General features: G+C 54.6%; 1 protein-coding gene across 9 annotated transcripts in view; it reads right to left on the bottom strand.

Annotated features, from left to right (window-relative positions):
- Window positions 1-4: 4 nt before the first annotated feature.
- The window catches only part of TPM3 (tropomyosin 3), a 15,521-nt gene continuing 1,370 nt past the window's right edge, over window positions 5-14,155 (bottom strand). The window contains exons 1-9 of one of the 9 annotated variants that reach the window (XM_015884515.1): window positions 10,322-10,450; window positions 10,027-10,097; window positions 8,644-8,719; window positions 8,104-8,166; window positions 7,949-8,018; window positions 6,259-6,337; window positions 4,416-4,485; window positions 1,551-1,673; window positions 5-1,008 (exon numbers count right to left, since the gene is read on the bottom strand). In XM_015884515.1, coding sequence (XP_015740001.1) covers window positions 1,596-1,673; window positions 4,416-4,485; window positions 6,259-6,337; window positions 7,949-8,018; window positions 8,104-8,166; window positions 8,644-8,719; window positions 10,027-10,097; window positions 10,322-10,435 — 621 coding nt within the window. In that variant the 5' untranslated portion in view covers window positions 10,436-10,450 and the 3' untranslated portion in view covers window positions 5-1,008; window positions 1,551-1,595. Of the gene's footprint in view, window positions 1,009-1,550; window positions 1,674-2,001; window positions 2,551-4,415; window positions 4,486-6,254; window positions 6,338-7,948; window positions 8,019-8,103; window positions 8,167-8,643; window positions 8,720-9,216; window positions 9,293-10,026; window positions 10,098-10,321; window positions 10,451-11,129; window positions 11,264-14,155 lie in introns of those variants that run through there. The other 8 variants (XM_015884516.1, XM_015884518.2, XM_015884519.2 and 5 more) reach the window with 8 other exon arrangements.

Here is a 14,155-nt window from a genome sequence, read left to right as displayed (position 1 = left end):
GGTGTGGAGAGATCGCTTTTTATTTCAAAAGACAGTAAGACAAGGTTCTCAATTTAGTATCAAAACACTCGACATGGTTCTTTTTTTTGTTGTTTTTCTCCTCCAGATTGGCCCCATAACCGCAACGAGCACACACAGCGCCGGCCCGGCCTGCACTGGACCTCATAGACACCACAGGATGAGACGTGAGCACTGCAGGCCATAGGGGGGGTAATTGGAGATAACGAGGGTTGGACTGAAGGTGTCAGGCCCAGCCCAGGGATGAGGGGCAAAGAGCTGAGTGAAGGCAGAGCCATCCCTGGGCATTGAGGGCCATGGCTGTGTGGAACCCACCAGAAAAGAAAGGGAAACACTTGGGAAGGGCAAAGGGGAACAATCAGCAACCCAACAGCTCGAGCTGTTTGGAGAACAAGGCAGGGGGGAAGGAATAAAATCCCCAAACAAATTGCTTTTGCTCAAATTGCTTCTCCACAGATTTACCTTAAAGCTGAGAAATTCAACTGCTCGTTTGGCAAAGAGCTCTCAGAGCAAAGCGAGCCCAGCCCCACACCCACCTCCTATCCCCCATCGTGGGCTCAGAGCAATGGGGTTAACACCAAACTTCAAGGCCAGAGCTTTGCAGTGTAGCATCAGCTTACTTGGAATGTTTACACAATGGTTGCTTACCAAAAAAAAAAAAAAAGAAGGTAGTTACAAAATGTGTACATCTCACACATGCTCCCCCAACATTATTGCATTGTTTATTTCCCTTAATAACGCTGCGTGAAGCTCTGCCCAACCCGGTGACCTCTAACCCTGAGGTGAAGAAGCAGAGTTGCATTTGGGCAAGTTGGCAACAGAAAGAAAATGGAGCCCAAGGGTTAGAGGGCAGCGGGGGCTGGGCTGAGCCCGGGCGTTGTGTGGTGGAGGCAGCAGCGGGGCTCCGTTACATCTCATTCAGGTCTAGCAGGGTCTGGTCCAGCATTCGTTGCGTGCAGAGATGCTCCTCTTTGGTGGATTTCAGTTTATCTGGCAGGAAGCAAGAAGCAGAATTAGAAATCAGCTTCAGGCAATGGAGAGACCTTCGCCAAAGAAAGCTCAGATTAGCCCCTTCCCAGCATTGTCAAACCATGGGTGCCTGGCTGGTTGCAGTGAGCAGCTCTGGTGTTTTACCTGTTTCCTCGTAGCCCTCGTTTCTTGCACCGTTGGTCGTGCTTTGAGCTAGTGCTGTAGGCAGCATTGTGCATGCAGGTGCCTCACACTGCAGCTAGCTTCCCCCAGGGCTCCAACACTTCACACAGCAGGCCCCCCCCCGTGGCCCAGCAAGTCACCCAAGAGCAACTTAAGGATTAAACACATTGAAGAAACCAGCCCCTAGGATTACAATCAATTGTGCCCCCCCTTCCCCCCAGCACAGGACAGAGATGCCAAGCTGGCCCCCAGGACCGTTGCTACCTAGCAGCAGGGAGCAGACAACCAAGGAGAGTGGGAACAGCAGGCAGTGAGCAAGTAAGAGCAAGGTGCTGCAGCTCTGCCCAAGGCTACAGGCAGCTCGCACAGTCGGTTCTCACATTGTCCTTAAGCCAGGAGGAGAGCTCAGCTCAGCAACTAGCGCTCTAGGTGCGCTTTAGTCCATAGGTGAGCCCACCCATACCACTGAAGGAATCCACACGTCGGGACACCGGGTAGACACGCTGGAGGAAGACGTCCTTTAGGAACAGGCAGTTGCTCAAAGCTGCTCCCCACCTCCCGGGGGGGGCGGGGAGGGGCTGCAGCCACCCCAAAGTCAGAGACAGCACACACAGCAAGCAGCATCTCTCCTACAGCACTAACTACTGCAGCATTTAAGGACTCCCTGCAGGCACTCGAGAGACAGTTTCACATCGTGGATTCAGAGACTTACTCTCAAGACACCCATCAGCTTCCCCAGCCCATCGTGGGACTCCACAGCTGCACTGAGATGAGGCCCCAGCCACCACTGCTACCCCCAAACCTCTGAGGTCAGGACTCAGCTACACAGGAAAGTGTCTCACAGACCACGAGGTCAGTCATTTATTGTTAGAAGCCATCATTCCATGCAGCAGGAAATCCTACAGTCATTCAGCTAACAGTAAATTAAGTTCTAGCATGTGACAGGCATCTCCCAGCAGGCACAAGCCTGATGTCACACCACCCCTCTCTCAGTGGGTGCAGCCATTCTGGTTCCATGGAGGAGCCAGGCAGAACCCTGTGCAAGTGAACAGGGCTGCTGAAAGACCAGCCAAATCTGAGAGGTTTCCCACCGAGAATACAGGTTTATAATGATTAAAAAAAAATAAATCATAAAGCTCTTAAAATAAGTTAAGAGAAGAAATTCGACTGCCCCATTCAATTAGCAGTAGTTGCATAGAATTTGCAAGTCTGCCAGTCTTAAGAGTGCTCAGATCTCAGTGTGGTCCACAGCATTGGTGGTCGCAATTAGCTCGCTTAATGGCATTAGTGGGCCCCCTTCTCAGTCACACAGATCATGCAGCGTTAGCTTCAGCTCGTTAGAGAGCAGGCGGTTTTTCTCGAGCTGGCTGTACAGGCGCTCTGCAGCAGCAACAGGATTAGGGGAAGAAGAGGAAGAGAGAAAAAGAGAGAAAGGGCAGGTTAGTAGAGCACCCAGAGGAGCACAGCAACAACCTGCCTCCGCAGCACGTGCCTCTGAGGATCCAGCCTGGGCTACTGCACAGAGGAAGCCAGGAAGAACAAAGGTTTATTGCGCCTTTAACTTGTTCTCAGCTCAGGAAGATCACAGTGGAAGCCAAGTGTAGGTAGAAATGGAAGCGCTGCCAAGGGTTTGTGAAGGCAAAGGAAGGGAGAACACCAGAAGAGTCTGCAGGCTGGGCTGTGCTGTACCCAGGGAAGGAGAAGGACGTGGGATGTGCTTTAAGCCCATGGAGGGCTCTGAAGAAAGAAGCTGAACCACAAACACCCCCCAGGGTCTGATCCCTGCTCTTGGGAGTGAAAAAGAACCCCTACACCGCAGCTTCCAGCCTGCTGGAAATCACCCTCACTAACTGGGATGATGCACACAGCGTGCCACCACCACCTGATGAGCTGCACGAAGCACAGCACAGCTGCTGCCTTGACATCTCGCACATTATGGGTGCTGCAAGAACCCGAGGAACCTACAGCAACCTCTGAAGGAGGGCTACGCTGTTCCTTATTACTTCCAGTCTAGGAACGATTGCTCCTTTGTAAGGCCTGGCTGTGTAAGGTTCAGGTTCACCTGAGCAGTCACAGCACATCCACCCCACCCTGACAGCCCCACACATGGGGAAGAGCTTCTCACCCTTCTGCACCCTGCTCTGTAGGATGGAGGACGGCAACTCTGACTGTCCCACCTTCCAAGCCAAGGGCCAAAGCAATGACTGGAGGAGCTGACAGTTTCTGCCCTACTGCAGCCCAACCAGGAGCAGGGGGAAGCTGTGCTGCAGGGATGGGTCCACCAGTGCCAGCCTGCCCTGCATGCAGGCTCCATACACTCCCAGCTGGGCCTGGGTCTCTTGGGCAGCAAGAGATGGAATGAAACTGCGGTCAATGGAACGGCAAGCAACCAAAGGCTGGGCTAACAGCTCCCAGCCAGCATTACTGCTTGTGGACTGAGCCCTGACAACCCACCCACGTGAGGGAGCAGCCTGACTGAATTACTGTGACCTTTCTAAGACCTCAAGAACGGCTTCTTAACACAGAGCAGCCACTCACATCTGTGGGGCCGCAGCGATGCCTGACCTGCTCCATCTCCACCCAGCCTGCAGGGCAGCCTCACACAGCTCCACGACCTTGTGGTCAGCTCATCTGCACCTGCAGCAATCCTGCGCTGGGAGCCCAGCCCGTGACAACCAGCCTGCACAAGCCCTGCAATCCCGTCAGACCAGAAGCTTCCCAAAACCTCGCAGGACAGGAATTGCATCACCCACCCACCAGCGTGGAGTTCCACTGGGATGAGCAGGGAATGAGCTTGCCACAGCTCAGCCTCCAATAACGCTGCTTGCCATGGGAGCAGGTAACAAACCCAGAGCCAGGAGCTCCCCGTGAGCAGAGGCCATTTCACAAGGGCAGGGAGCTCCGTGCCACCTCCAGCAGTGAGAACAGGCAGGCAGTGCTGGCAGCCTCCACCCACCTGCAGGCGGTGACAGGGGCCAACCCCCACACAGCCAGACCCCCCACCTCAGCTGGATACCAACAAGGATTCTCACTTCTGGGGGCAATAGCTCTGCAAAGCATCAGGCCACCATATCTACAGAGCTTCCCAAGCTCTTCCTCTGGGATTCCTCACAAAAGCACCTCTTCCTTCCCTGCCCCAGAGAGGGGGCAGCCCTAATGCAGAACAAGGACAGGCCGGGGCAGTTGACATGTGTGACCATGCTTCTTGGGAGTGCCATTTGTGTGAGAGCTGGGTGCACACAAACCTGAGGATCGGGGAACCACGGGAGATGTCCCATTTCACCAAAGCTCGATTCCTGAAGGGCTCTTCGGGCCCTGGGGCAGAGGAACCAATCCAGAAAGGAAGAAGCATTGGAGAAGCCACCATGAGGCAGCATAGAGTTACAAGAAGCAGATCAACGTTTAAGGTCCCAGAGTAACCAGAAAGACTCCAGACTCACACCAGCAGTGATGTGTTACGTGTCTGCTGCAGTGCTCGGTGTCCTGCTATACACTCTGCCACCCCCAGCCCTACACAGGAGCTGGCAATGTGACTGCTGCCCTCAGCCCCGCTGTGCTGCAGCTCTGACCCCTGAAGCAGGAGCCATACACACCCCATGCACAGCACCCACACTGCTCCTGGCCTGCTGGAAGTCAGCCATAGGTATGTGGTATTTATCAGCTCTCACAGGTGTGGTGGCTGCCCACTGCAAGCCAGCGTGTGACAACCAATGGCAGGGAGTGCTACAGAGCAGGCAGGTGAGGAGAGCCTTCAACCACAGGACATCCTATAACACCAGCACCCTACTTCACCCCACAGAGCATGCAGCCCATTGGGTACAGTGTGCAGAGCTGCAATTCGCATCTGTGAGTGGGTAATGCACCCAAAGCAAAACATTCAGTGCATGAATGAAGTCTGTATTCCACCAAGGCCCAGGAGGTTACACCAGTGTGAAGGCAACGTTGCAACTGTTACTCTAAAGCAGCAGCAAGTGGTCACCACAAACCCAGTTCTCAACAGCACCAGCTCTTCTATTCATACAAGGGTTGTTTTTCCTTCAAAAAGGTGACATCATGCTCATGTAAGAGGCAAGAGAAATACAAAAGGCGCTTTATGGCTCTCCATAAGATATGCAGATGAGAACAACATACTCCCAGCTACACCCAGACATTGAAAAGGGCAGCCCCTCAGAGCACGGCAGTGTCTGGCACACGGGGTCAAACAGAGGGAGCTTTGTTTAGGAGCAAGTGCAGCAGAACTGGGAGCTGCTGCTGCCGTCAAGCTTCAGCGTCCTCATAGCACTCATTCCCAGGGCTGCCCCGTGCACAGTGAGTGGAAAAAGGTAACTGGAATTGAGAGCGAGATGACGAGAGCGTGAATGCAGGGTGCAGATGCAGAACAAGCCACCAAGCAGAAAGGCAAATCCAAAGTGGAGTTTGGAATCGCAAGACTCATCTGTGTGAAACAGAAGGAGACGCTGGATTGAAGAGAAACGCGAGTGGTTGAGCACAGCAAACCGGGCTGGGGGGGCTCTCAGGTGCTGTGTTAAGGCTCCTCACAGTGCAGGTCCCTGGCCTCTCCCTGGTTAGTGCTAAGGACTGTGCAGAGCAGCTGTTAGCACAACTCACCGCCGACCCCAACGCAAAGCTAAGGAGCAAAGATGCAGAAACACGAGTGCAGCTACTTCCACAGATCAGATGGTGGGTCCAGTCCGTCTCAAGGCTGTTATGGCCGTCCCTAAGGAGCCACCGAGTGCTCCTCTCCCAGGAGGAACCCGAGAGCACACACAGCCTTGGAGGCTCCAGTGGGCAACTCAGGCACAGCGCCTTAGGGAGCCTTTCCCAATGGGACTGGAAATTGCACTCAGAGTTCGAATCAGAACCAGCACAGCTCTTGGTGTTACACATGCAGCTCACAGGGCCCTACAGTTAGAAGGCAGCATGCTGCAAGGGCGGCCTCCAACAATCCCAGAGGCACAGATCTGTAGAAGTAACCTCAACAACACAGTGCCATTGATTCTCCAGCTATGAAAATCACAGCAAACCAAGCAAGCTCTGGCGGTCTAGCCTGCTGAAGCGAGAGGCAAACACCAGCCAGCTCATATTTACATGGAAGTCATGTCATTGAGCGCGTGGTCCAGCTCCTCGCTGATGGCTTTGTACTTCAGTTTCTGAGCATAGAGCTCATCTAGAAGAGGTTTAGGAGGAGAACAAAAGGGAAACAATGAGGGAAGGCACAGGAGTTCTTCCAACACCCTGGGGCAGGAAAAGCAGCGTGGGATTCATGACCAGAAGAGAAATGAAGTCAGATGGGAGCCACCAGGACTGCGCTGGTGGCTGCTGGATCCTGAGCAACCAATGGGAGGTTTCACGCAGCCCCAGGACAGCGTGAGCAGCTCAGACCCCACAGGCCTATGAGAAAAAGCTGCTCAGCCAGGTCAGCACCAGCCACTGGCAGCAGGAACACCAGGGGAGGGAGACTCCACCTAAGGAGATGATTGCTACAACCAAAGGATCAATGAAGGGTTTTGTTCTCACCTTCTGTTTCAATACAAAAACCTGTTTGGGAGAAGTCAAGTTAAGTAATAGCGGTGAGCAAGAGAGGGAATTCCCATTCTGTGGGATAAGCTGAACCGAAGGGCCACACCTGTGCTCTCCATCAGATAATGGAGCACGCTGGGGATTGCCACCTTCCACGGGGGTGGCAGCCTTGAAACTCACTCAGATGTGCTCCCAGATCATGCAGAGCTGGCAGCCTCCTCCCAGCATTGCAATCCAGCTGCTGATGTTATTAACAGGGCCCAGAGAATTTTGTACCTTGTCATAAACTAGGTCACCTCAGCAGCAATAACAGACCGGAGCCAACGCTCAATCTACATCTTTCGAGGGCAGCATGCAGGAACTTGGAGTATCTGCAGCTCCTCTGGACCATGGGGTGGCTCAGATTGCTGCTTGGCTGCAGTTCTGGAACAGCCGTGCTGACAAAGCTGCTATTTCTGGTGTAACCCAGGAGTTTGATCCGGGCTGTAGGATGTGGCTTTCCAGCTCCAAGACCTGGCACTAAAAGGCTGCTCAGGCCCATGCTGTGGCAGGAGGCCTGCAAGAGCTCTGGCTCGCCAACGTGGCTGCTCCAGCCACAGCTATCTATGGAAGAATCCACAGCCTCAGAGCTGAGGAGGCAGCTGGAGCTTTCTCCTTCCACGGCTGGGAGAGAAGACAGACTGTAACAGCAGGATTGCTCCTGAAGTGAAAGTGGGAGGAAAGGAGCCCAGCATCAGCCAGACAGGAGGACTTCTGGCAATTGTGGGTGATTTTATCTTGAACTGATGCTGGGGAATATCTCAGTCCTCCTGAGGGTTGGTTGGCTCCATACTGACTGCAGTAACGCTGCCTGCAGACAGGTCACATGCATCAAATTCCACACAAAAGAATGTTATTGTAACTAATTCCTGTGAGTTCAGGTGGGATTCCACCCCCACCACCACTCCTTAAAACGGGGTTAAGCTGGAGCACAGAAATCCAGTTACATTCCTGAGGACAGGACAGCCAAGATCACCACTCACACTTATCTGTGCTATCAGGCAGGGCGTTGGGAAGCTCCAGGGCTGCCTCAGCACAGCCAGGGAGCTGCAGCCAGGGCAGATCATGGCCTGGAGGCCCCAGCTCACCACAGGCAACAGGTTCAGCTTCACCCCAAGCAAATCAGAGCAGCACTGCTGCTCCCCAGCTGCCCGGGAGGCAGTTGTTCTCAGCTCCCCACTCATCACCACATTCTTTGGCTTCTCCCCCCAGGATGTACCTTCCAAATCATCAATGGTCTTCTCCAGCTTGGCTACGGAGCGCTCAGCAAACTCAGCACGGGTCTCCGCCTGCAGAAAGGAGTCAGTCAGTCAGTGCAACAGCTGCTGGTACAAAGAACAGACCCACCTGAGCCACCCCAGCACCAGCACTCACCTCCTTGAGTTTATCAGTCAGGATCTTGATCTCTTCTTCATATTTATCCTCTTTTTGGGAGTACTGTGGGGAAGGAAAGGAATCGGTGACCTGCAGCCCCCGGCAGCCTCGTGCATCTCCCACTCTAAAGTCTACAGCTACAATGGGACACTTCAACTCCTCACTGCAATGCACATGCCCACAAACTTCCAAACTCTGAGCCCTTACCCAGGAGGGCTGGGTCAGACAGCAAGTCCCACACCATGCACATGGCAGCCAAACTCAGGCACAGAAAAAAACACCTCTCATCCCAGCAGCGTTAACATCTCAGCTGCTCAGCCTGCCCCAAGGCAGGGGCACAGACGGACCTCCCACACTCACAGCTTCTACAGTCAGCATCAGTCCCGTGCTGAAATCCACCAGCTCTCCTGGGAAAGCAAGCACAGCTCTCCTGGCTTGCTTAAGGCTGCGGCTGCGTTATCTCCATCCCAGCGGGTGCTCTGCTGTCACACACCCTTCCAGCAAAACAAACGTTTCTGGCCTTTGGAAAAGCAGCCCTACCTTCTCAGCCTGAGCCTCAAGAGACTTGAGATTGTTGGTGACATTCTTCAGCTCCTCCTCCAGCTCGGAACATTTACTGTGGGGTTTCGTAAAGAAAGAGGAGAGAAAGAAAAAAAAAAGGAAAACAAGTGGGAGGGAAAGACAGGAGAGACGAGAAGTGAATCCATGTGCAGGGGAGAGCAGGGAGTTCTTCAGGAGACTGTCTGCGATCAGACGGGATGGGACCTTGCTTTGAAGCACTTGTGCAGCAAGCAAGTTCCCTTCTAGCCTCCAAGGTCAGGTTTTAGATAAGCTGCCAGCGCGTGCGCAAGGCACCAAAGCGGCACAGCTGAGACACACAGATTCCTGCCAGACCTGGCGTCCTCGTGTAGAAGCTGCAGGTTTATTCTGCTGAAAGGAAGGAAGCTGCTCCGACAGACAGATGGACAGCTGCCACCACTCAGACAGGAGTGATCGGGCAGAGGACAGAACATTCCAGGAGAGAGAAGGACGCAATTAAAGCGGAGGGAAGGAGCGTAGCGAGAAGACCACAAGAGTTCTGGTTTAATGGTTCGAGAAGGGAACGGTTAGTACCTTTTCTTCGGCAACAGACAGACACTTCAAGTTCTGGTCCATCACTCTGATCTGCTCCTGCAGCTCCCGGACACGACTGTTAGTGACGGTCACATGATGGCACAAGCCAGGTGGGGGCAAGGGTCAAAAGGAGCACCAATAACACAACACCGCAGAGCCAAAAAGGGGCAGGGGAGAAACACAAAGAAGTCATGGTCACGACATGCATGTCTGGGCAGGAAGCACAGCGCTGCTGCACGCATGCTGGCTTTGTTAGACAAGGCCCACAGTACAGAAAGGCCCTGGGCAGCTCCTGGAGGCAGTGAAAGGAGCCTGAGCAGCACACGTGGCATCTCCGCTCCAAGCAGAAGCTCGGGCTGCTACTCAGCAGTGCAAACATCCCTGGTGATGGCTGGGAATAATGAAGGAGGCCAGAGAGCAACAGCAGCCACAGCTCTGCTCTCAGCTCCCGGGCAGGAGCCTGTGGCCATTTTAGGCCCCATAGCAGCGTGTGCACATCCAGTGACCAAACAGCAGTGCTGGTGGGTACCCAGTGGAGGAGGACCGGCCTCTCCAGCTAGAGAGGCGCTCATGCAAAGGGGCTGAACATCTCTGCTGCAAGGCACAGCGTGCTGATTTCAATGCACACAAACTCCACGTTCTCAGTGGATCTCATCCTGCGCAAGGCAGGAGATCACTCCCAGCTCTTCCATTTGGAGACTTAAGCCCACCCTGTACTACAGGCCTTGTGTAACAAGGTTAGAAATGCCATCAAGTGTTAGTTCTCATGCACAGGTAGACGTGCCAGTCACATGCAAGCAGATTACTCACGACTCTGCAAGTTCAGCTCTCTCCTCAGTACGCTCCAGATCTCCCTCTATGATCACCAGTTTCCGAGCAACCTGGGAAGGAGAATCAGAGTTCACAGCAAGGAAGATGAATCCCACTCTGGTTGGTTGTGCAAATACTAAAGGGAACGACTGCAGGAGACACTGGTGTTGCCAGTCATTGGCTGGGGGAAGCGGTGCAGCTCTAGAGCCAGGCCCTCCCCACACTGTGTCAGCAGGAAGAGCAGCCACCTCCTCCTGGCTGACATCAACTGCATGAGAGCATCCAGGGCTCTCACCTCCTCGTACTTCCTGTCAGCCTCTTCTGCAATGTGCTTGGCTTCCTTCAGCTGGATCTCCTGGAGTTCCATCTTCTCTTCATCCTTCAGGGCTCTGTTTTCAATGACCTTCATGCCTCTGCCCAAAAAGAAAAGCACCGCAGAGGGTGATGATTAAAACAAACCCCCATAAACCAGCAGCATAATGCACATCAGGGTGTTAACAGAGCTCCCCCCAACCACAGCACTGCCCTGCTGAGCCACCACACCTCTGAGTGCAGAGGACAGCAAAGGAAAACCGTGCTGCTGCTGCTCCAAATTAACTGCTCCTTTGAGCACTGCTGCTCCAGCAGCTCACTGGGCTCCTGGAGCACAAGCAGCACCGCTGGGAACAAGAAGTCAGGCTGTCATAGAGTGTGCAAGCAAGCCAAGCACTTCCAGGCTGAAGCATAAAGAGAGCCAAATCTTTATGGCAGACACAAGCCAGGTCAGAGCCTGGTGGGGTGCATCAGCCAACTGGAAGCGCTGCTGGGACCCCTCCCCTCCAAATCACATTCCCAGCTCAGGAGCTCTGGGCCAGAAGGGAGCGTGTAGCAGAAGTGAAGCTCCCCCCACCCTCCCCAAGACCCACTGCTCCCTCAGAGGCGGACCCCAGGCTGAGACTGAATGCCGACAGCCCTGCTCCAGCAGAGCATCAGCAGGCCCTCACTCCCACACCCAGCCTTGGTGTGACACCCACTCCCCACCTTCAGAAGCTGAAGATGCCCCAACATCAGCAGTGTAGGGGCACACCTACATGGCAGCCAGCACAGCAGCCAGCCCAGCTCACCTTTCACTCTCATCTGCAGCCTTCTCAGCCTCTTCCAGCTTCTGCAGGGCGGTGGCCAGGCGCTCCTGGGCCCGGTCCAGCTCCTCCTCCACCAGCTGGATGCGGCGGTTCAGAGAAGCCACCTCTGCCTCAGCCTGGGGAGAGCAAGGAGGGCAGCTCAGCCAGCAGCACGGGGCAGCGGGGATCGCACACAGAGGAAGCCAAAACCAAGTCAAGGAGCTGCATCCACTGTGTTACACCGTGCCCTGCATTCCAAGATAAGCCTTGCAACATTTCACACGGGCTCATCCGAGCAGCAGCCGCTGCCATGCAGGTTTCTCGCCTGTCAGCTTGAGCTGACGTGACAATTTAAGCCACGAGCACTAAGTGGATGACTTACACTGATGGCTCCTCTCCGCAGCTGCCGTAATCCTGCCGGGCCATCAATCAGCCCTATTTATCCGCTGCTCCAGCGCGCCATGACAGCCGGCATTTAGCACCACTTTACTCATGTGATCTGGACTCAAACCGAGCCCTCTAACAGCAACTTAGAGATGATCAACTCCGTGCTCAGGGCTCTGCCTGCCCCATTGAGAGGCCACATTGCAACTCATGGCCAGAAGGACTCACTGAGCCCACAGCCACATTGCAACTCATGGCCAGAAGGACTCACTGAGCCCACAGCCACATTGCAGCTCATGGCCAGAAGGACTCATTGAGCCCACAGCCACATTGCAGCTCATGGTCAGAAGGACTCATTGAGCCCACAGCTCCATGCTCATGGCTCTGCCTGCCCCACTGAGGGGCCACATTGCAGCTCATGGCCAGAAGGACTCATTGATCCCACAGAGCAGCAGCTTCACCCACCCCAAGCCGGGCTGGGAGCCACTGCCCAGCAACACGTGTCAGCACAATGCTGGGAGCACACAGGCTGCAATCACAGCACTGAGCAATGCTACACCCCAGAGCTACAGCACCATCAGCACCACAACACCCCGAGCACAGCAACCTCAGAGCTGCAGGGACACCAACACCCCATGGACACCCCTACAGCAGCCAGCATCCCCATCAGGATATATAAACCACTACCAACATGGAGACCAGCTCCAGCCACGATCCATTGCAGAGCACACAAACACCAGGCGTGTATGAAACATCCCAGGCACCAGCAGCAGGGCCACGCTCAGCACACCAGGCATGACCAAGGATGGAGGTGCAGCAAGGGAAGAGGTTGGTGCTGGAACAGAGCCTGCAAAGCTCATGCCCTGCACAGCCCATACACCCTGCACAGCCCATACACCCTGCACAGCCCATACACCCTGCACAGCCCATACACCCTGCACAGCCCATACACCCTGCACAGCCCATAGGCTGCCTCCCCCCCAGCAGGATGCAGGGGCTCCTTTGCTTTCAGCTGCAGGCACACCCTGCTCTCTCTGCACACCCTGCTCTCCTCTCCCCCATGGAAACCCGCAGCACTTTGATGCACCGTGAGCTGCCCCGGCGCTGCTTCATACGGAGGAAGTGGGCTGCTCAAAGAGGAACCAAATCAATGCACCGGGAAGGAGCAGAGGGGCCTGTAAGTGAGCTTTAACACCAGCAAATCTCCTCCTACTCCCAAAAGATGGAGGCACGTTGCCCCCCATAACCCCCAGCCCCACTTCCCCTCTGGGGCACAGAGGCAGCACTTCAGCCCACTGGGACTGCAGGACAACACCGCACTGATAGCTCCCCCCATGCAGTGATACCCCCATGCATCGACACCCCCATGCAGTGACCCCTCCATGCAGCCCCATGGCCCAGCAGCAGCTCCCATCACCCCCAGCTTCCTGCAGGAAGCAAAGCCTGACTCAGAAACCCAGAGAAGGAGCCCAGCCCAAGGCAGAGCCATCCAGCATCACAACCCAGGGCACAGGGAGCAGCACCGGGCTGCAGCTGAGCATGGATATAACACAGATCCAGCACAGCTCTGCTCTCATATAACACAGATCCAGCACAGCTCTGCTGTCCCATAGCACGGCTCTAACACAGCTCTGCTCCCATACAACACAGCTCTAACACAGCTCTGCTCTCATACAACACAGCTCTAACACAGCTCTGCTCCCATATAACAGCTAGCTTTCTGCTCTCTTGATACAACACAGCTCTACACAGCTCTGCTCTCCTAACACCGGCTCTAACACAGCTCTGCTTCTCTGCCAGTTATAAGTGCACGGAGCTCTAGACCACAGTCTGGCTCTTCATACAACCACAGCTCTCCACACAGCTCTGCTCCCATATAACACAGCTCTAACACAGCTCTGCTCCCATATAACACAGCTCTAACACAGCTCTGCTCTCCCATATAACACAGCTCTGCTCCCATACAGCACAGCTCTAACACAGCTCTGCTCTCCCATAGCACAGCTCTAACACAGCTCTGCTCTCCCATAGCACAGCTCTAACACAGCTCTGCTCTCATACAGCCCATCTCTAACACAGCTCTGCTCTCATACAACACAGCTCTAACACAGCTCTGCTCCCATACAACACAGCTCTAACACAGCTCTGCTCCCATACAACACAGCTCTAACACAGCTCTGCTCCCATATAACACAGCTCTAACACAGCTCTGCTCCCATATAACACAGCTCTAACACAGCTCTGCTCTCATACAGCCCATCTCTAACACAGCTCTGCTCTCCCATAGCCCATCTCTAACACAGCTCTGCTCTCATACAGCACAGCTCTAACAGAGCTCTGCTCTCATACAGCACAGCTCTAACACAGCTCTGCTCTCCCATATAACACAGCTCTATCACAGCTCTGCTCTCACACAGCCCATCTCTAACACAGCTCTGCTCTCCCATAGCTCAGCCCTGCAGCATCTGGCTGCAGTCCCGCACGCTGCCATGACAACACACGGAGTGCAGGACAATTCCTTATGTGGCTGCGAAGAAAGACCCAGCAGAGCGCGGGGAGGAGCCGGGCTGCACCGCACCAACCCGGTAACGGACCCGGTAACGTGCCCGGTAACACCGCACATCTCCTTACGGCTCCTTACCGAA

This window comes from Coturnix japonica, chromosome 25 (genome assembly GCF_001577835.2).
Source record: "Coturnix japonica isolate 7356 chromosome 25, Coturnix japonica 2.1, whole genome shotgun sequence".
Classification (NCBI taxonomy): Eukaryota; Metazoa; Chordata; class Aves; order Galliformes; family Phasianidae; genus Coturnix; species Coturnix japonica.
Note: the sequence above shows the minus strand (reverse complement) of the source record. Positions and strands in the feature narration are given on the sequence as shown.